Source organism: Mustela nivalis, assembly GCF_964662115.1.
Source record: "Mustela nivalis genome assembly, chromosome: 7".
In the NCBI taxonomy this organism is placed as follows: Eukaryota; Metazoa; Chordata; class Mammalia; order Carnivora; family Mustelidae; genus Mustela; species Mustela nivalis.
This window is the reverse complement of record NC_139026.1, coordinates 69,000,012-69,022,337: the sequence shown is the minus strand read 5'-3', so window position 1 is coordinate 69,022,337 and position 22,326 is coordinate 69,000,012. Positions and strand designations below refer to the sequence as shown.

At 39.7% G+C, this 22,326-nt stretch overlaps 3 protein-coding genes across 17 annotated transcripts in view; all 3 read left to right on the top strand.

The window, feature by feature from the left end:
- LOC309868543 (liprin-beta-1) overlaps positions 1-2,039 on the top strand; it is a 177,295-nt gene extending 175,256 nt beyond the window's left edge. For all 13 annotated transcript variants that reach the window (XM_082738497.1, XM_082738495.1, XM_082738496.1 and 10 more), the window contains one exon: positions 188-2,039. In XM_082738497.1, coding sequence (XP_082594623.1) covers positions 188-274 — 87 coding nt within the window. In that variant the 3' untranslated portion in view covers positions 275-2,039. The remainder of the gene's footprint in view (positions 1-187) is intronic.
- A 694-nt stretch (positions 2,040-2,733) lies between these two features.
- On the top strand, positions 2,734-3,677 carry REP15 (RAB15 effector protein; the record flags this gene model as incomplete). Its single annotated transcript, XM_082738568.1, has 1 exon — positions 2,734-3,677. One exon carries the CDS (start codon positions 2,734-2,736, stop codon positions 3,442-3,444), a length of 711 nt encoding a protein of 236 aa, XP_082594694.1. The 3' UTR covers positions 3,445-3,677.
- Positions 3,678-8,833: 5,156 nt separating this feature from the next.
- LOC309868561 (small ribosomal subunit protein mS35-like) overlaps positions 8,834-22,326 on the top strand; it is a 44,642-nt gene continuing 31,149 nt past the window's right edge. Inside the window, exons 1-4 of one of the 3 annotated variants that reach the window (XM_082738559.1) lie at positions 8,834-9,160; positions 13,161-13,207; positions 14,817-14,984; positions 17,700-17,760. In XM_082738559.1, coding sequence (XP_082594685.1) covers positions 9,049-9,160; positions 13,161-13,207; positions 14,817-14,984; positions 17,700-17,760 — 388 coding nt within the window. In that variant the 5' untranslated portion in view covers positions 8,834-9,048. Of the gene's footprint in view, positions 9,270-13,160; positions 13,208-14,816; positions 14,985-17,699; positions 17,761-22,326 lie in introns of all 3 variants that reach the window. The other 2 variants (XM_082738557.1, XM_082738558.1) reach the window with 2 other exon arrangements.

Below are 22,326 nucleotides of genomic sequence, written 5' to 3'. Positions count from 1 at the left end.
CGAGCCCTACGTTGGGGGTAGAGATTACTTAAAAATAAAATCTTTAAAAATGAGAAGAAGTTTAAAATAAAAATGTTATTCTAAAAAGATATTTAAAATAACCCCAAAGGACTGCATGTTTTAACGGAGCGTGTGTCGTGCCGAGCTCCTGCTTCCTGTTTCATGACCCCATCCCCTTGTTTTCCAGCACATGTTAAAGGAGGACGACATGTTTCGGGATTTTGCCGCCCGTTCCCCCAGTGCCAGCATCACTGACGAGGACTCCAATGTTTAATCTGAGCACTTGGACGAGCATGAGGAGCCCCTTGGCTTTCCTCCACCTGATTTTTCAAACAACTCAAAGAATCTAGAACAAACAACAGATTATATACAATTGATCATTCCACCTTCTCGGAAATGGACACGGAGGCCTGGGTTGCAGGGGACAGCGTGTGCCTATTCCGAAGACGCCATGAAAAATGAGACACTGGTGAATGAGAGTGTAGTGGTTTGTCCTCTATTTAATGTAAAAATCTGTGATATATTTAAAGTGTTGCATTTAATATGAGTGTTTTACTGTAGCGTTTCACGTTCCCATTCAACAGTACCCAGGATTTGGGGATCAGGAAGCAGTGCGTGGATGATCTCGTCACGTCAGTGTGACAACACTGTAGCTGTCAGCATAGGACATTACATGCTTTCAAAATCCGTATGTGGAATTTCCTCAAGTGTTCCACGTGCCTGCTAAATGCCAGCGGCCACCTCCACTTGCCCCCTCTTGTCCTATTTTATATATTTTTCTAAATACGTGTATATATTTAGTACATAGAAAATAGAACTTTTATTTTGTGACATACAGGAGATGATGAAAAGCAAATGCAGTGCTCCAAACAGTCATATACCAAGTGGTCCTCGAAAGGTTGGGATGATCTCTCCTCCAAACTGAATTTTAATGATATTAAAAATGATGTTAATATTGATCATCCCAACTAAATTAGGGTATATGAAATGCCCCTTCTCTGATGACACATCACCCAGTTAATTGTTGAAGAGTTGAAAGTTTCAGCCTTCATCTTGGATCCTTTAGCCTCAAAAGGAAGAACACCAGGGACATTTGAATACTATTAACTCAAATGAATTCAGAAGTTCCCCCCCAAATTTGTAGAAATTTCTGAAGAAATCAGACCCAAACAAAAACCTTCACAGTATTAAGCTGCTTATTTTCCTTCTTGCTGAGTATCTCATGACATCAAAATACTAACCATCTACCTACTGTTATTAATTGTATATTTCTCAGGCTATCAGTGGATGGGATTTTGTTAAGCTGAATATGCATCTGAACATTTCGTCTCAGAGTTCAGTAACGCTGAGGCTGCACAATGAGTTTTAGAATGGCTATATATTGATGAGAAAACGTAATTCATGTTTTTAGCACAGGGCCCAGATGACATTTATTTCTAAAGGAAATAGCGGTGGCAAAAACTTACTGTGTTTATCATTATTTTTAGGGGTAGTCGAAAAAATAACCTATTTTTTTATTCACTACTACATCACTTCCCACGATAGCCAACATGGTAAAGACGTCACAAATTGGTGTGGGGAGGCAGTTCAGTATGTGCCCATGGATTTGCTTATAAATTCTATTTGAATATCAGTGGTGTGATCTTGCAAGTTCTTAGCAGGTTACCAAGCTTTTCAGCAAGGGCCTATAATACCAAATTACTGTTTATTCGTGACTAAAATGATCTGATGCTAATAATAATCCTTTACTCTCTACTATTCATTGTCTGGTACCTGTATTGGACTCTTACATACTAGTATTTTTTTTAATGTGAACATTTGTCACCATTTGAAAAACAATTTCTTATTCAAACCTGGTTAAAAAAAATATGCCAGAAGACTGTTAGAGATGCCAAATATTCTTTATTCAGGGCAGTGTAACATAACTGATGATATGTGATAAATTTTTTTTTTGATGAGATATATTTTATTTACAAAACATTGTGCACTGCTGGTTTTAACATATGAAAAGAAATAAAGTCAGTTGATAATTGTCTCCTGTTTTTATGCTCTGTGACTTTATTTTCCTTTGTGCAGAATACCCAGTAGGCTTTATTTCTGACCTATTAGAACAGTGACACAGATGCTTTTTCATTTGCAAACTCCCATAAATTTCATGGGGGAGGGTTATAGCATATATTGACAGGTAGAAATTTGAGGGCTCTGAGGAATTTCTGTACAAAAGGAAATAGGCAGCTGGACTGGGTGGGGCGTAAGGAATCCTAGCAGAGGGGTTATTAGAAAAGCAAAGGGAAATGACTCGCCATCCAAGTTGAAGAAGTTTGTTTTATAAGGAGATGTATATTCCTTTAAAGAACTAAATACTGTCTTTAAGTAAAATTTGAAAAGCGGAAACCTATCTTGGAAGAGATTGCCCAATATTAGAAGTGGAGTGAACATCGCTAGAGAAGAACAGATGTTTTGGTGAGAGTTAATCATCTCTAACTTAATAAACCAGCAGGAATGTGTGAATACAACACACCTCATTGGCAAACAGAGAGACCGGGCATGTTTGTTTAGCTGTGTGTCTATGTGCTCAGCTACTCCACGTCAATGCTGAGTCGGAAAACTGGGACTGCATTACCAGACATGACTTCACTGTAAAACACCGTAAAACTTCTCCGAAGAAGTCATTCTGCATGAGCTTCATACGTTCGATCTCCGGAAGCAGTATTGATCAGGTGCAGAGGAAATATGGGGCAAAACTCATCGCAACAATTGCCTCTGAAGGACAGCAAAGAGGATTCCAGCATCTGTGAGGTTGTCAGCGAGGCTATAGTCCATGCAGCTCGGAAAGTGAGGGAGTATCTTGGATTTGAAGATCCTCTGAGCAATCTGTGCCCAGCTTCCAACACTCTGAACGAGATTTTCTTAATCCACTTCATCACTTTCTGCCAAGACAAGGGAGTGGATGAATGGCTCACCACCACCAAGATGACCAAGCACCAAGCTGTACTGTTCGGGGCAGACTGGATTTGGACTTTCTGGGGAGCCGACAAACAGATCAGGCTTCAGCTGGCAGTGCAAACTCTGCAGATGTCTTCCCTCCCTCCTGTGGCATCTCAGCCCTGTGACATGTCCCCTCCAGAATCCAGGGCAGGGGGGTCTTCCAGGAAGAGAAGTCGATTTGATAAGCTTGAAGAATTCTGTCACTTGATAGGAGATGACTGTCTGGGCCTGTTTATCATCTTTGGGGTGCCAGGTAAGCCCAAAGACATCAGAGGAGTAGTCCTGGACAGTGTCAAAAGTGAGACCGTGCGGGGCCAGTTGCCAGGACGGAAGGCCGTGGCACAGTTTGTCCTGGAAACGGAAGAGTGTGTGCCCATCAGAAAGCTGCTGGGGAACTGTCTGAGTAAGAAAGATGGGCTGAGAGAGGTGGGCAAGGTTTATATTAGCATCCTCTGAACTGGACGTGGGCAAAGAGACTGTAAGGCAAAAAGGAAAAAGTATTTCAGCGAGCTCATCCACATGCATCATCCCAGCATGGGATTTTTTTTTTTTTTTCTCTACCCACCCTCCATTGCAAGAAAATAATCACCTGGATCAAAGCATATAATGTCATGACAACAGGGGGGGAAAAAACCCTGCTCATATTGCAGGGAAAATTAATTTATTCAATAATAAAAATGAGAGGAGAGAAGAAAGTCAGCCTTGAAGTTTGATTTGCTAAGAAAAAGTCTTTAATTGTGTAATAAGTCTAGAACTGTAAAGTGTAAAATGTATTTTTACTGCTTGGGTGGGAGGTGGCAGGGTGGGGGATAAGCTGGTCCGTGAGACTACAGAATGGGATTAATTACACTGACAGCACCAGTCCGATTCAGGACCCCTAAACAAAACCTCATTCCCTCTCTTCCTATGAGCTCTGCCCTTGATCCCATCTCCTCCCCAGCTGCTTTTTCTGCGCACAGAGACTCTTGGTAGGATTCACTTTGGGACTTGCTTGAAGTGTCCACTTTCCCTAGGCGTTAAACACAGTGACCCCTGAGGTGCCTGGGTGGCTCAGATGATTAAGCATCTGCCATCAACTCAGGTCATGATCTCAGGGTCCTGGAATTGAGACCCACATCAGGCTCCCCGCTTCTGCCTCTCCCTCTACTACTCTGTCTGCTTGTGCTCTCTCACCCGCCCTGTCAAATAAAACATTTAAAATAAATAAACAGTGACCCCTATAGCAATCCCTCGTAATGATGAGTAACATGTATCCACTTATAAAAAGCATCTTTGCTTAAAAGCCTGGGTGGAATTGTAATAGTAGTAAAAGAGAGGAAAACTAAGTGAAGCAAAAAGTGCTTAGGAATGTAAATGAAAGATTCATTCACATGATTGGTAAATGCCTAGTTTTATGTCAGGTGTTGTCCTACACCCTTCCAATCCAGTAGTAAGAACAAAGTCCCTACTCTTGGCGATTTCTCTTTTAATGATGGAAGACTGACAATTGACAAATATATGATTATATAAAATGCATCTTAAAAATATATCTAGTGTTATGTGAAAGCACGGATAAAGGGATAGTGAGTGAAGGGGGTACTACTATATATGGGATTTAGGATTTAGGTTAAGGAAGACCTCTGAGAAGGGATAATTGACCAGAGATCTGAATGAAAAGGGAGAGCATTAGTACAGAGAGATCTGGGAAAGAATGTTCTAGGCTTAGAGTACTGCAAAGGCAGAGCCTGAAATGGGAGCAGAGTCAATGTGTGTAAAGCAAAGCAGAGGCGGCTGGTGTGAATGGAGTCCAGGGAGCCCGGGAGAGAGTGATAGGAGTTGAAATTGAAGTACCCAGCAAATGAAACAAGCAAATCACCCTTGTGAGGACCCAATTTTATTGTGAGTGATAAAGGGACAGACAGACATGCCTTGATCAGATTGATCAGACTTACTCTTCAAAAAAAATTTCTCTTAGGCACCTGGGTGGCTCAGCTGGTTAAGCCACTGCCTTCGGCTCAAGTCATGATCCCGAGTCCCCGGGTGGAGTCCCGCATTGGGCTCCTAGCTATGCGGGGAGTCTGCTTCTCCCTCTGACCCCTTCCCCTCTCATGCTCTCTCACTCTCTCTCTCTCAGATAAATAAATAAAATCTTTAAAACAAAAAACAACACCTCACTTGATTACTGGGTGGCGACTAGGCTGTAAGGAGGAAAGAGTGAAATCCGAGCCCATGGGAGCAGCTGGGAAGCTGTTAAAAGAGTTGAAGGTAAAGCATACAGCGTTTGCTGATGATTGGATGTAGGGATGAAATCTACCACAATTAATGCTGTATTTCCAAACATCTTAAATATTAAGGATGCAAGGGAAGAAATAAAGGCACACACTTTGAATGAGCCTGGAAGCTACCCTGACACTCAATGTTTCCTTGGCATATGTGGACCCTATCTGTAGCAATGCTGTGTCAAGGAAACTATCAAGAAGGTGGTTAGGGTATGGGGATGAGTTCAATTAATTTGAAGGAGATGATGCTTGTGATAACATTTTTCCATACTAAATTATAAGCTAACAATAATTTTGGGAACTCTAGTACAAATTGTAAATATCCATGTTCTAAACAACTGGAAGATATAAATCAAAGACTTACCATGTCTTCTTTTTTTCATGAAAATAAAAATGTGAAGGTTTTGCTGATTTAAAAAATATTGTATTTTTTAAAAATCTGCATTCTGCTGTAAAAAAGTATGGAAATACAGAAAGTTAAGCCTTCGGGAGTCTCACCCTCTCTCCATACCCACTCTCTCCAGTTTGCTGGAGAGTTAACATTAAGAATATTGCTTAATTAACAATTCTGCTTAATTAAGAATTTGCTTAAGAAATTTGCATAATTAAGAATTAAGAATTTTGCTATTAACTAAGACGTTTTGAAGAAGTTTTAACTAAAAGTAGCTCTCTGACAGAAAGTCACTGGATTAATCTGGGTTTTAGATATAATAAAACCCCATTATAAAAATCCTTAATACTTAAAATTATTCCACGCAGCATTGGCTATAATTTGCAGGGCCATAATTTGGTAAGAAAGCTGAACAAAAAGTTTTTATCCTAAGTGAGCAACTGCACTTTTAAGAATTCTTCCAACTGAAAAATTATGTAATTCTTAGTGACTCCTAGGTACATGTGTTACTGTTTACACTGCATGAAACATATTATTGCCTGCTGACAGGATTGCAAATGAGTTCTTTTAATTCAGAAGGAACCTTACTGTACTTGATGTCTGGGAAAACAGTAAGTATTTTTCTAGGTCCTCTAACTCTGGTCATGTCTGTCCACTAACGTCTTAGGGAGATAGTAAGACAAAAAGAAAACATAGGAGGGCAGGGTGAGGACAGGAGTCTCAACTTCCTGCTCAGAAACCGAGAGATCCCTGAATATAAAGTAATTCTGTAAAGATTCATAATTCTTTTGTCCCTAAATTTGTATGGTATAGGTCTTGTAATTAATTCACTGTCCTAGAACATACAAACTGGAGAGTACAAAAATCACAGCTGTATTGACCATGAGCTTAATTCCAATGACCACCATTTATTTATTTTAAGATTTTATTTATTTATTTAGCAGAGAGAGATCACAAGTAGGCAGAGAAGCAGGCAGAGAGAGAGGGAAGCAGGCTCCGTGCTGAGCAGAGAGCCAGATGCGGGACTCAATCCCAGGGCCCTGGGATCATGACCTGAGCCAAAGGCAGAGGCTTAACCCACTGAGCCACCCAGAGGCCCCATGACCACCATTTATACTCTGCCTTCTGCAACATAACTACTTAAATCACAACAGCTCTGAGGAAGATCTTAAGGTTCCATTTTCCACGAAACTGAAGCTCAGAGATGTTAGATTTTCTCCAGAACACAAATAAACAGAGCCTGGATTCAAACCCATACCCATCTGACCAAAAGGCTGTACTTTTAATCTTAAAAACAGAGGAGACGGTAGCTCACCATGTGAAGACAGAAGCAGGGATTGGAGCCATATATCTACAAGCTACTGCAAACCATCAGAAGTGAGCAGAGAGGCATAAACAGATTCTCAGAACTTCCAGAAGGAACTGTTAATCTTAAAACTGTCAATTATTTTACCAGCAAAAATGAGTTTACTAGGGATTAGCAGAGACTTGCAGTTTAGGACATGAATGCTACAGCAAAACCATTGGCATGTATGGAGAACAAATGAGATGACTGCTTTGTTACAAAGAAGGGAGTTGGGAGGGGCTGTTATGGATGAAAAGTCCTAGAGAGTAAACTGGGAGTTTGTTGAGGCATGTTGCCTTTTCCTTAGCTAATCCTGACAGTCTCTTCCTGACTGGGCTGTTTCCTGTGGGGCTTAGTAAACTGGTATCCACTGGCAAGACCTGCAAGGTACTCTCTGTTCCTGGTGGGGTCTGTACTTGCTGGCTAGTGGTAGGATGTGAGAGCTCCCTCATCTGGCCTCTAGACTTCATTTTAAATGATATTTCCTTTTATTAATTTCTCCTGCTAACACCTGGATTTGGGGTTTTTCGCATCTAGAACTGGTGAGAAAATAAATGTTATTTTAAGTCACTCAATTTGTGGTACTTTCTTAGGGCAGCCCTAGGAAACTAGTCCATTTTACACACTGTACTTCTTCTTTGGAACAGTTATGGGATGGTAAAAGGCCAGGAAAGATGAGAATGGTGATTATCACGAATACTTGTCCCTATCTGCCAATTACCCTCCCCCACCCCCCAACAATACTGATTGATGTCCATAGCACAGGGAATGCTTGCACACACACTACTCTGGGACACCTGCACCCCCCTGCTCTACTTGGTATGCTTACCAAGAGTCAGTCGTGTTGGTTCCCAGTTATTCCTGTTACTGTAATTTTGTACTTTGGTTAAATATTATAGTACCTATTAAAAACAATAGAGGATAATTTTTTAATGGTTGTACATTAATCCATCCTAGGGTTGTCAAAATAGGTTTCAATCCAAGATGCCTCGAGGCAGGAAGACCTTGAACTCACCTCCTTTACAGACACACAAATCTACAACTTTTTATTGAAATAGAGGAGGGCAGAAAAAAAAAATCTCATTTTAAAAATGACCATTATTGGGGCGCCTGCGTGGCTCAGTCATTAAGTGTCTGTCTTTCTCTCAGATCATGATCCCAGGGTTTTGGGATTGAGCCTCCAGCCCCGCTTGGGGCTCCCTGCTCAGCAGGGAGCCTGCTTCTCCTGCTCCCCCTGCTCATGCTCCCTTTGCTCATGCTCCCTCTTGCGCTCTGTCAAATAAACTTTTTAAAAAATCCTTAAAAAAAAGAAAGAATGACCATTATTTTTGAGGTCTTGATGAGGTCTTTTTGTAATTCTAACCTGATCTACAAAGGAGCTAACGAAATCATTAATAACAGTCACAGCCTATGCACACAGGGCGCTCACTGTAGGCTAACAGTTCACCCAGAGCTTTCGCTATATTTACTTGATTAGGATCAACCCAGCCAAGAAAAAATGAAGTCAAGTTTTAAACAGAAGTAGTTTGGCTAGAGGCCATCCTTTTAACTACTCTCAGATACTGTCTCGTTCTTAGAGTATATCACTTGCACCAGCTCAAGACTTCTTTAAACCGAGAAAGTGTGGAAAGGCAGCAATGGCAAAGGAGCAGGGCCCTAAGGTAAACTGCCAGACTCTTGTGTCATCTGAAATCCCAGCCAGATCACATTTGCCTTCCGTAAGCCACATTTTTCCCCATCCCTTACAGTCCTCTTTGGACTCACTGCGTATGTATGTATGTATGTATGTATGTATGTATGTATGTATGTATGTATGTATGTATGTATGTATGTATGTATGTATTAAAAAATTTTGTTACCTTTTTGTTTTCTTCTATTAGTTTTTCCTATTTGGGGGCTATCTTCTTGCACATTTGACTCCAAGCGGACTTTGCAGGCCCGCCTATTTCCTGTTTTTCCCCCGTAGGGGCGGGGCAAGGTGGGGCGAACCTGCGCAGTAGCGGCCTCAGAGCCGCCCCTTGACTCCCGACTGCGCTTGTCCCATCCGGCTTGCCGTCCTCGCGACCATGGCGGCTGCCGCGCTCTCCGCGTGGCTGACCCTGCAGCCGGGGACCAGGACCCTGCGTGCTTTCTGTACCTCCGTGTCTCCGGCCACCCGCTCCGCGATACCAAGCCCGCGTGAGTGTCTGTCGCCTCCCCTCCGGGCTTTGCGGGAGGTGAGAGGGCGGAACACCGAATCCATGCTAGCCGCCGCGGTGGCGGAGCCCGCACCGCCTTGGGGAAGCCGGTACGTCCTTTGCTCCCGGTAGCAAAGCCGCAGGTGTGGGTCTCTTTTCTGTACCCCTGTCATCGGATTTTTAGTCGCTGATTTCTGCTTCTGGATGGGCTGGACGTTGCGAGCTTTCTTCCCCTAGCCCCTTACAGTGAGTGACCCGCGCTTTCTGGTCCTCCCTTTGCGCGGCCACTGGCACAGGGTCACGCTAGGTACTGGTGCCGGGTGATGTTTGTTGGGCAGTGCTGAACCATGGGTTTTCTCGAACGTTAAGAGAAGCATACAGCTCTCGTGGGACAAATTGCCGCTCTGAATTCCAGCCCTAGGTAGGCCACCAAATGGGATGACCTTCATTCAACAGACATCATTGAGATGACCTTCATTCAAGACACTTGTTCTTACTTGGAAGAATCTGTGGAAAAGACAGATCTGTTAACGGAGTCACACTATATGCAGTGTGAGGTGCTGTAATGGAAGCGTGAATAGAGTAACGGGCATTGAGGAAGAGCCCTCGGGAGGGAATCGGGAAAAGCTATGTCAAAGAGGGGGCGTGTCCAGTCATTCACCAGGTGCTGTCCAAGCTACCGTCTGTACAATCGCTAATCTTTGTATTACCGAGAGTTCAGTCTAGGCCACCATCTCTCACTTCTACAGTAGTTTCTTTACTGGCCCCTATTTCTGCTCATGCTTTCCTACCTTGAATTCTCATAACTAGAGTGAAGTATTCACACTTGATCTTAGCCAAAAGGCTGAGAAGCGATAGAGTCAAGTATTCAAAAAGGGAATCTTCCCTTGCCACTCCCTTGTTCAAAATCTGTGAATGATTCCTCATTGCTTTAAGATAGGATAAATTCCTTAACTTGTCAGAGTGGCCCTTTATCGTCTTAATGATTGTGTCTTGTAAGTTTTTTATTCATTCTGTAAATACTTAACCCTACTGTTTGCTGGGTAGTGTTCTCGATAATGGGATATAGCAAGGTCTCTCACCTCATGAAGTTTATATTGTGTGGGGTAAGTCAGACTATAAACAAAACAGTGTCAGTACAGTGTCAGGCGGTGATTAGGGCTTTGAAGGAAAATAAAGCAGGGTATTGAAAATGATAGATTGGAGGAGTACTGGCTATAGGGTAGATAAAATTTGAGTAGTTAGGAAAGACCTCCTTGAGGAAGTGACATTTGAGCAGAGCTCATGGCATGGTATCATGCCAAGATCTGGGGGGAATAGCATTGTTGACATAGGGATGTGCAAGTGCAAAAGCCAGGAATTGAGAACAAGCTTAGGGGTGTGATCAAGGAAGAGAAAGAAAGTCAATGAGGTAAATGAACATAGGTAAGTGGTAGTCTTAAGATGTCAGAAAGAGGGCGCCTGGGTGGCTCAGTGGGTTGAGCCTCTGCCTTCTGCTTAGGTCATGATCTCAGGGTCCTGGGATCCAGTACTGCATCAGGCTCTCTGCTTGGCAGGGAGCCTGCTTCCTCCTCTCTCTTTGCCCACTTGTGATCTCTGTCTGTCAAATAAATAAATAAAATCTTTAAAAAACAAAAAAGATGTTAGAAAGATAAGTAATGATCTGATCTTACACGGCTTTTAGGATTTTATTTTAAGTTTGGGATTATACTGGAGGGTTTTGAACATGGAAGTGATATAATTATTTATTTCAGGAGAGGAGGAGCAGAGGGAGAAGGACAAGCCGACTGCTGAATGTGGAGCCTGATGCAGAGATTGATCTCATGACCCTGACTGAGATCATGACCTGAGCCGAAATCAAGAGTCAGATGCTTAACCAGCTGAGCCATTCAGGCACCCCTGATTTATACTTTTAGAATATCACTGACCCCTGGGGCACCTGGGTGGCTCACTCAGTTAAGCATCTTCCTTCATTGTCTTGTATCATGATCCTGGGGTCCTGGGATCAAGCCCCGTATCAGGCTCCCTGCTTGGTGGGGAACCTACTTCTCCCTCTGCCCACTGCTCCCGCTGCTTGGCCGCGCTCTCGCTCTCTCTCTCTCTCTCTCTGTGAGGTAAATAAATAAAATATTTTTAAAAAATCACTGTGTGAAGAACCAACTTTAGTGGGCTAAAAGTGGAACGGCTAGGAGGACTTAACTGATGGATTTGATATGGGGCATAAGAATAAGTCTCGGGAAGCAGGTTAGATTCTTATCCTGAGTAATCGGATTATTGGCAGTATCATTTACAGGGGTCAGGAAGTCTGGAAGAAGAAAATTAAGAGCTCTCTTGATGATGTATTGTAGTTGAGGTGCTTATTAAATATTTCCAACTTCTTTTCTTAATGTCCTTTCTGTTCTAGTCTCAAATTTCAGCTATCTTGAACTATTCCCATTGATTTTACATTTCCTTTTCTGTGTAGAAACTTTCTCACTTGCCTGTTCCCAGCGCTACCTCTTGCTCATCCTTAAGGTTTAGGCTTAAAATCCAGCTCTTCAGGGCAGTTCTCTCCAACTAACTAAGTTTTGTCTTCTGCTATATGTTGCCCTTAATAGTATGACTATTTATTGAAATCACTTGTTAAATATCTTATTTGACAGACCACATTCTGTGAAAGCAAGGTCTGTGTTTCTTTTGCTCATTGCTGCCTTCTCCGTTTCTGGTATACAATATCACTCAAATGATTGAGTGAATAAATGAATTACTATCAAGGGATGAATAAAAATGTGTCAGATAAAGAAATGAGATGGGGAGGCAGAAGGGGACAGAAGCCAGACAGGTGGAAGGGATGCACATTCCAGGCCGAGGGGCCAGTAAGTTTGGAGAAAGTCCACAGGCTCTGGTACTGGAAGTTTAGTTTAGCTGTGGGACCTTGTGAAGGGAGATAAAGCTAGAGATAGAAGTGGTTCAGAGTGTGGAGAGTCCTATATGCAATCCTGTTGTCACCCTAACTCTTTTTCTCGGCTCTAAATGACCTCTAAGGATAATAATAGTACTTCCAGTTGTTGTGAACAATAAGATTAAGTGACATAATGAAAAGCATGTAGCATAGTGCCTGGCATGTGAAAGTGCTGCATAATTATAGCACTGTATGCTGTGATGAAGCAGAACATTTAGAGAGACGAAAGCTATATACTGTATGTAAATAACTTACTGTCTTCTATAGTTATATGATTTATTAGGAATGGCCATGATTTTTGTTTTTACTGGCATTACTGTAACATTGGCTAATATGTTCTAATATGCAATACAGAAGGAAAAACAAAGGTTTTTGTTTTTGTTTTTGGTAGAACCAAATAATGCCAAATATGAACAAGTATATTTATAGTTAAAACATTTCCTTTCAAATATCTTTAAAGATGTAAAGTTCTTATTTCTAACTAGATATTTTAATTGGGAAAGTGAGTTTGATGATGAACCTTAACATTTATTAAAAATATTTCTTTAGGTGATTAATTCACTATATCATCAGTCACAATACATTTTTTATTTAAATAACTGGACTTTGGGGCACCTGGGTGACTCAGAACCCTGAGATCATGAGCTGAGCCGACGGCAGCGGCTTAACCCATGGAGCCACCCAGGCACCCTTGAAATCTACTTTTAAAGAAATTCTAAAACTTTCTGCTCAGGGTCCTGGGATCGAGCCCCACGTCGGGCTCTCTGCTCGGCAGGGAGCCTGCTTCCACCTCTCTCTCTGCCTGCCTCTCTGCCTACTTGGGATCTCTGTCTGTCAAATAAATAAATAAACAAAATCTTTAAAAAAAAAAAATAGTAACTGGACTTTTCTTAACTATTTCTGACTTTTCATTAAGATGATTTAGTCCCAGAGCTTACAGAAAATGGATTATTATTTCATTTTCATGAATACCTGAAATAATCTCAGAGTTTTGGGATCATGATCACTGTTGAACAACTGTACATACTCAGTTCTCTGTAACTACTGTGTTGTCTTTTAGGTACAGCAGGCAGAACACCCAGATATGAAAGACCACTGAGAAGAAAGGTAAACAATGTGCTCTACTACATATTATCTTTATGATCTCTGAAGTTCTAAAGTGAGGCAGATATTGATGATCAGGCAGAAGAATGCTGCCCGAGAAGGCTTCACAAGGGGATGCGTACTTGGTGACTGCCAGAGCTTTGGCTCTATTCTTTGACTGGTTTTTGTCAGTACCCCAAGAAATGGATCATCTTTGAGAAATAGACTCACATATTCCTGGGAAATAGGTATATAAACTAGAATATAGAATTATTTTTGATGGTGCTTTTAATAATTATGAAGCCTGGGATGTGTGTATTAATCTCACCAGTTTGGTCTTACGCTGTAGGCAAGTCTATAAAAGAATCCGAATCCTAAGGTCACTTGTTGAGGATGGAGTCAGAACAGAGACAAATTATTAGATGGAAGTTAACTGGTACCAAATTATAATTATCTAGAGTAGTTATTTTCACAGGAATATTACCTTCTTCCAAGGCGTACACTACCCTAGTTTTGGTATTGCATTATTGGGCATTGCCAGATTTTGCTTCTTTAAAACCCTACTTTTATATGCCAGCCGTCCCCTTCTAATGAATACAGTTTTTTAAAAAATACGTGTATGTTAATGTGATTGACTAAACTGTCACATAGCTGTTCTCTGAAACTAGGAGACTTATAATCTCTCATTATATATGTATTCAGTTAGTTTAACCTACTTACTTATTTCTAAGTTCATATTATTTATTTCTTATTTCCTCTAGTTCTCAGTTATCAGTGTCTTCTCCTGTACTGACTTCCATCAATAAAGTTCTGAAAACTATTTTAACTTGGGAAACATTCACCACCTTACACTGGTTCAGCTTATAATTTTTCAACTTTATAGTGGTGAGAAAGCAGTACACATTCAGTAGAAACTGTTCTAGGAATTTTGAATTTTGATCATTTCCTAGGCTAGCATTATGCGGTATGAGCTTGTGCGATGCTGGGCAGTGTCAGTTAGGTATAGCCACAGAGTCATGAGGATAAATAACCAATATACTTAACAACCAGTCTGTACCTTATAACTATTCTTTTTTTTTTTTTTTGTAACTTTCAGTACAGTATTCAATAAATTATATGACATATTCAACACTTTATTATAAAATAGGCTTTGTTTTAGAAGATTTTGCTCAAATGTAAGCTAATGTAAGTGTTCTGAGCACATTTAAGGCAGGCTAGGCTAAGGTATGCTGTTTGGTAGGTTAGGTGTATTAAAAGCGTTTTTAACTTATGGTGTTTTCAACTTAAACACTGAGTGTCCAATAAACCCATCATAAGTTGAGGAAGATCTGTATTTCAAAATACATTGTTACTCTTCAACAAAATGTAAAAAATTTGCTAAAAGTCTAAATCCACAGAAATTTTTAGTGAAGGAAGTGTGCTATTAAAGAAGATCCTTACCAGAAGCTTTGCAGAAACAGTGCAAAAATATTAGGTAGATTTGGTGTTTTTCATTTGAATAGCAGCAGCTTTATGAGAGGTCAGATTTTACATCAGTTGCAATTCTGCTTGTGTTTCTTTTTTGTAGGTTTTTTGCTTTAAAATTAAAGATCATATTCATATTTAAAATACTAAACCATTTTATGTTCTATAGGCACTACCTCCTAGGACAGAGAAAATGACTGTTGACCAAGATTGGCCTAGTGTTTATCCTGTTGCAGCACCATTTAAACCTTCTGCTGTACCTCTTCCCATTCGAATGGGCTATCCAGTAAAAAGGGGGGTGCCCATGGCAAAGGAGGGAAATCTAGAACTATTAAAGGTAAGGTCAATTGCTGATTCATTGGCTAAGAATTATTTCTAAAGAAATGCTGGTCCTCTTCCCACTCCTACCCTGCCTTGTACTTGAGGGTTCAGTATGTAGCAGCAGGTATTGTATTTTAGTTTAAACTTTTTTTCAGGTAATAATGGATGATACATTCTGATTGTCCATGGTAGAGAAGACTCAAAGAGTCCTGAGCATTTAAGAATATAACCAGTTGATCCTATGGCTTCCTTTCTGGCTTTTTCTTTTCTATTGTATTTTTTCTACCTATATCTTTCAAATGGAACTCAGAAAAATGAAATGACCTAATTTGAGATTGAGAATTGTGACTGAAATTTACTTTTTTTTTTTTTTTGTAAGATTTTATTTATTTATTTGAGAGAGAGAGGGTGAGGAACCATGCACACAAGAGAACACCAACGGGGCAAGAGGCAGAGGGTGCAGGGCTTGATCACGGGGATCATGACCTTAGCTGAACACAGGCGCCTAAACAGCTGAGCCACTGAGGTGTCCCTGAAATCTACTTTTAAAGATTTTTATTTATTTTTGACACAGAGAGAGAGAGCACAAGTAGGCAGAGAGGCAGGCAGAGACAAAGGGGAAAGCAGGCTCTCCACCGAGCAGAGAGCCCAATGCAGAGTTCAATCCCAGAACCCTGAGATCATGAGCCGAGCCGACGGCAGCGGCTTAACCCATGGAGCCACCCAGGCACCTTGAAATCTACTTTTAAAGAGATTCTAAAACTTTCTGCCCAGAAAAGTAGAATATCATTTAATATTGTTATAGTTCTTCAACTTCTTTATTTCGTGAAGCAAAATATGTCATATTCAATGCTTCAGTTGGTAGCATCTATAATGATTTATGAACTATAAGCTTTTTTTTGAAGATTTTATTTATTTATTTTTGCAAGATAGAGGGAGCATGAGCAGGGGGAGGGGAGGAGCAGAAGGAAAAGAAGACTCCCCACTGAGCAGGGAGCCCAATGCAGGGCTCAATCCCAGGATGACCTGAGCCGAACACACACACTTAACCAACTGAGCCACCCAGGTGCCATGAACTATAACCTTTTTAAAGAAAATATGAATATGTTTTGCCTGAGAAGGCATATCTTAGATGGTTCATGTTATATACGGTAAAATTGTCATAAACTGTGTTTTCCACTCTATGAGAATCTTTTTCTTCTTTTTTTTAATTGGAAGTATAGTTAACACACAATTTTACATTAGTTTCAGGTATACAACGTAGTGGTTTCACAAGTTTTTGTGCTATACGGTGCTCACTACAAATGTAGCTAGCATCTGTCACCATACAGCCCTATTACAATATCATTGACTATATTTTCTATGCTCTACCTTTTGTCCCTATGATTTACTTACTCCATAACTGGAAGCCTTTATCTCCCACTCCTCTTCACCCATTTCTCCCATCCCTCCATGTCCCTTCCCCTCCAGCCACCAGTTTGTTCTCTGAATTTAAGGGTCTGTTTCGGCTTTTTGTTCATTATGTTTTTAGATTCCACATGTAAGTGAAATCATATGGTATTTTCTTTTTCTGACGTACTTCACTTAGCATATGTATGCTACTTTTATATGCTACTTTTATATGCATCGCATATATATATGTTTAGTATTGAAAAACCGAAAAACAAAAAATAAATTGCTAAAAGATGGTGGTTAAAAAATGAGATGGTAATATGGAGAAGGAGTTGACTGCTGCTAGAGAGGGGTAAATGAAATTTGGAAATCTGAATGTTTCAAGGGATAAAAGAAAACAAACATTGAAGAAATTGATCATTTCTTTAAATGAAAGAAGGGAACTTAGTTTAGGGGTGTTTGGATAGCACAGTGGTTGAGTGACTCCTGATTTTGGGTGAGGTCATGATTTCAAGGTCGTGTGATCGAGCCCCACATTGGGCTTCGCACTCAATGCGGAGTCGGCTTGAGATTCTTCTCCCTCTCCCTCTGCCCCTCCCAGCTGTGTGCACACATGTGCACGTTCTCTCTGTCTCAAATAAGTAAATCTTTAAAAAGCAGTTTCTACTGAGGGTTGCTGGGGGGAGGGGGTTTGGGAGAAGGGGGTGGGACTATGGACATTGGGGAGGGTATGTGCTTTGGTGAGTGCTGTGAAGTATGTAAACCTGGTGATTCACAGACCTGTACCCCTGGGGATAAAAATATATGTTTATAAAATGGTTTTCCCTTGGGGGAAAAAAAAAACATAGACAAAAAAAAAAAAAGCAGTTTCTAGAACAGTATGAATCCATTTATGTAAAGTCATATACATGTATCTGTTTTTTAAAGAGATGTCTAGAAGGATGTTAACCAAAGTGTTAAGACTGTAGAACCTTGAATAATTTGTATGTCTTTTTGTATTCCAGGGAAATTAAGATGATTAAACAATAATCTGTGTCCTTGAGTGCTTTTAGTTTTATAACTAAAATATGTGTACCTGTAGATTTTTGGCAGGAAGAGTACTATAAGAACAGCATTTTTTCCCCCCACAACGGCCAGTCATCATAAGATACATCATGAATCTATATTTCCCAGAATTCATTTATTGAATTCATAACACATGTGACATAGAATTAATATTGTAAAAACTAGATTTTATTTATTACAAGGTTTGTTGTGCTTAGGATTTAGTTTTATGAAATTTTTATTTTATGTTTTTGAGGTAGTAGGTGAATTTATCCTTTAAATTTCTCTATTTTAGATCCCCAATTTTCTGCATTTAACTCCTGTAGCAATTAAAAAGCACTGTGAAGCTCTTAAAGGTAAGTGATTGTTTCAGTATATGAACTTAACAATAACTTTGAACATAAAAATTTCATTTCTAATGATAAAGGGGTCAGTTCATCAAGAAGATATAACATTTGTTTATGCACCTAAATTTACGCATCTTAGTTTATGCACCTAAGATAGGAATACCTAAGTATATAAAGCACATATTAACAGAACTGAAGGGAGAAACAGATGGCAGTATAGCAATAGGAGACTTCAATATACCATTTCCAACAATAAATGGATCAGTCAGAAAATCAGTAAGGAAACACTGAATATAAACTATATGTTAGACTGGATGGGTTTAGCAGATGTTTACTGAACGTTGCATCCAAAAGAAGCAGAATACAGATTCTTCTCAAGCACATATGAAACATGCTCCAGAACAGATCATATGTTAGACCAAAAGACAAGTCTCAACAAATTTTAAAATACTGAAGTCCTATCAGGCACCCTTTCTGATCACAGTGGTATAAAACTAGAACTCTATTACAAGAAAAACCCAGAAAGTCTTCAACAAAATATTACTTAATCAAATTCAACAGTACATTAAAAGGATCATGTCAGATCAAATGGTATTTATTTCAGGAATGCAAGTATGGTCCAACATAAAAATCAGTCAGAATGATGTATCACATTAACAAAACAAAATTAGAAGAAAACATAGGCAGTAAGCTCTTTGACGTGAGTTTTGGCAATGATTTTTGGATTCGATACCAATAGCAAAGGCAACAAAAGCAAAAATAAACAGGTGGGACTATACCAAACTATAAAGCTGTAGCACAGCAAAGAAAACCATTGACAAAAGGAAAGGGCAGTCTACAGAATGGGAGAAAATATTTGCAAACTTCGGGTCAGAGGTTAATATCCAAAATATATAAAGAATTCATACAACTCAATGATAAAAAATCCCAGACAACTCAATTTAAAAATAAATAGAGGATTGGAAGAATTAATATTGTTAAAGTGTTCATACTACCCAAAACAAAGTACAGATTGAATATAATCCCTATAAAATACCAACAGCATTTTTCACAGAACTAGAAAGAAGCATCCTAAAATTTGTATGGACCCACAAAAGTCCCTGAATAACCAAGAGTCTTGAGCAAGACCAAAGGTGAAGATAACACAGTCTCAGATTTCAGGATATACAATAAGCTACAGTAATCAAAACAGTATGATATCAGGACAAAAGTAGACATATAGATCAATGGAATGCGATAGAGAGTCCATATAAGCCCATGCTTATATGGTAAATTCAGCTGTGACAAAGGAGGCAAGAATATGCAATGGGGAAAAGACAGTCTCTAATAAATGATGCTGGGAAAATGGGACAGCTGTATGCAAAAGAATGAAACTGGACCACTGGCTTAAGTCACACACAAAAATAAACTCAGAATGGATTAGTCATAAATGTGGACCTGAAATCATAAAACTGCTTAAGGAAAACATGGGCATTTCTTCGACATTGATCTTAGCACTATTTTTCTTGATATGTCTCTTTGGAAAGGGAAATAAAAGCAGAAATAAACTTTTGAGACCACCAAAATAAAAAGCTTTTGCGCAATGAAGGAAACCATCAACAAAATGAAAAGGCAACCTACTGAATGGGAGAAGGTGTTTGCAAGTGATATATCTAATAAGGGTTATATAAAATATATAAAAAACTTACACAACTCAACACCAAAATATCCCAAATAATTTGATTAAAAAATGGGCAGAGAACCTGAATAGATGTCTTTCCAAGGAAGACATACAAATCATCAGTGGACAAGTGAAAAGATGCTCAGTATAACTAATTGTGGAAAGATTAGTGCAAATCGAAGCCACAAGGAGCTGTTGCCTCTCACCTGCTAGAAATAGTTACCACCCAGAAGGCAAGGGATACCAAATGTTGGTGAAGGTGTGGAAAAAAGGGAAACCCTATTGTACTAATGGCTAGGGATGTAAATTGATATAGCCAGTATGGAATATAGTATGTAGGTCCCTTAAAAAATTAGAATTCCCGGGCGCCTGGGTGGCTCAGAGGGTTAAGCCGTGCCTTGGGCTCAGGTCATGATCTCAGGGTCCTGGGATCGAGTCCCGCATCAGGCTCTCTGCTCAGCAGGGAGCCTGCTTCCTCCTCTCTCTCTCTGCCTGCCTCTCTGCCTGCTTGTGATCTCTGTCTGTCAAATAAATAAATAAATAAAATCTTCAAAAAAAAAAAAAAAATTAGAACTCCCATGTGATCCAGCAATCACACTTCTGGATATATATATGTATGTGTGTGTGAATGTGTATATGTGTGTGTGTGTGTGTGTGTGTGTGTATATATATATATATTTTTTTTTTTTTCCAAAAGAAAAGGAAACATGGTATTGAAGAGATATCTGTACTCTTCTGTTCACTGCAGCATTATTTACCACAACAAAAAATGGAAACAACCTAAGTGGGGAGTGCCTGGGTAGCTCAGTCATTAAGCGTCTGCCTTCAGCTCAGGTTATGGTCTTAGGGTCTTGGGACTGAGCACTGCATTGGGCTCCTTGCTCAGTGGGAAGCCTGCTTCTCCCTCCCCCACTTCCTCTGCTTGTGTTCCCTCTCTCAGTCTGTCAAATAAATAAATTAAAACCTTAAAAAAAAAAGTGGGGTGTGTGTTTGATATTATTTAGTTATGAGAAGGAAGGACATCCTGCCATCTGTCACAACATAGATGGCCTTGAGGGCATTGTACTAAATGAAATAAGACAGAGAAAAACAATTGGATTATTATTTCACTTACATGTGAAATTTGAGAAGGCTGAACTCAGAAGAGTAGGGGCTACGTGGGGGAGGGAGATGTTGGTCAAAGAATACAAACTTCCAGTTTTATGATAAGTTCTGGGAATCTAACATACAGAATAGTGATTATAGTTATTAATACTGTGTTCTCTACCTGGAATTTGCTGAGAGCAGATCATAAATATTCTTAACACAAGAAGAAATGGTAATTACGTGACACTGTGTTAGTGTTGTGAATGTAATCATGTTGCAACATATATTAAGTGCATCTAGTCAATATATCGTGTACCTTAAACTTACACAATGTTTTATGTCAACTATATCTCAATAAAAATGGAAGAACAAAACTTCATTTTTATTGTATTAAATTGTCTTATATTCATTGCTAGTTTCTCCTTTTTTTAGAAAAATTTTCAAGTTTTCAGTGAATTGTTAAGATGTCAAATCTGCAAGTTCCTTTTTTTTTTTTTTCTTTTTTTTTGCAGACTACTCTTCAAGTGGCTATGAATAATAAATAGAACCGGAAATTGTAGTCCTTGTTCAGGTAGACTAGGGACTTAATTGTTGCATTATAGATAGCACATACATAAAGTGATGGAAGAAAATATTGCAGAGTGTTGCCTATAGATAGAAGTCAGTATAATCCAAACTGAAGATAATGTAGAAAGATGCCAAGTCAATAGTTATAGAGTCAGTAATGGGATACTTTGCAGAGAGTTATCTTGAAGAAACTATTTAAAATAAGAACTTCATAGTGATACATAGATGTGGTAACATCAAGTAGCAGAAAAACTGATGATGAAAAGCAGTAGTCTTTTATTTCTCCCTTCCCCTCAGCCCCTCATTTTAGAAGTGTTCTCTTTTAGTCATTGTTTAGGTCTGATAATTACTTGCTGAGAGTATATTTGCTTATTTTTTCCACATAGTCTCATATTTATGTATGTATGTATGTATGTATGTATGTATTTGACAGAGAGATCATAGGCAGAGAGGCAGGCAAAGAGAGAGGAGAAAGCAGGCTCCCCGCTGAGCAGAGAGCCAATATGGGGCTCGATCCCAGGACCCTGAGATCGTGACCCCAGCTGAAGGCAGAGGCTTAACCCACTGAGCCACCCAGGTGCCCAATATAGTCTCTTTCTATACAGTATTTATTATATATTCTTTCTCTGTATATTTTATATATGTATAGTTATGTTAGTATATATTTTTCATTATACATACGTAAAATGGAAGTAATCACCAGACCATGACTATATTGCCAGTTCTAAATTTATTGAATTTGAACAATATTTATTGATTCCTAGATATTGGCAGAGAGAGCATGCAGAGGGGAGGGAGAGAGGAAGAGGGAAAGAGAATCTGAAGCAGAGGGTCACCTGGGTGGCTCAGTAGGTTAAAGCCTCTGCCTTTGGCTCAGGTCATGATCCCAGGGTCCTGGGATTGAGCCCCACATTGGGCTCTCTGCTCAGCAGGGAGCCTGCTTCCTCCTCTCTGCCTACTTGTGATCTCTGTCTGTCAAATAAATAAATAAATAAATAATCTTTAAAAAAAAAAAAAAGAAAAGAAAAGAATGTGAAGCAGACTCCTTGCTGAGTACAGAGCCTCACAGGGGACTCAGTCTCATGATCTTGAGATCGTGACCTGAACCAAACCAAGAGTCGGCTTAACTGACTGCACCACCCAGATAGCCCTAACTCACTTATTCTTTTTCCTTCCCACATGCAAGGAGGTAGAGGCAAAGAATTTTTTTTTCATAGTTTTATGCATGTTTTCATATATACATAGACTCAATTTCTCATCTC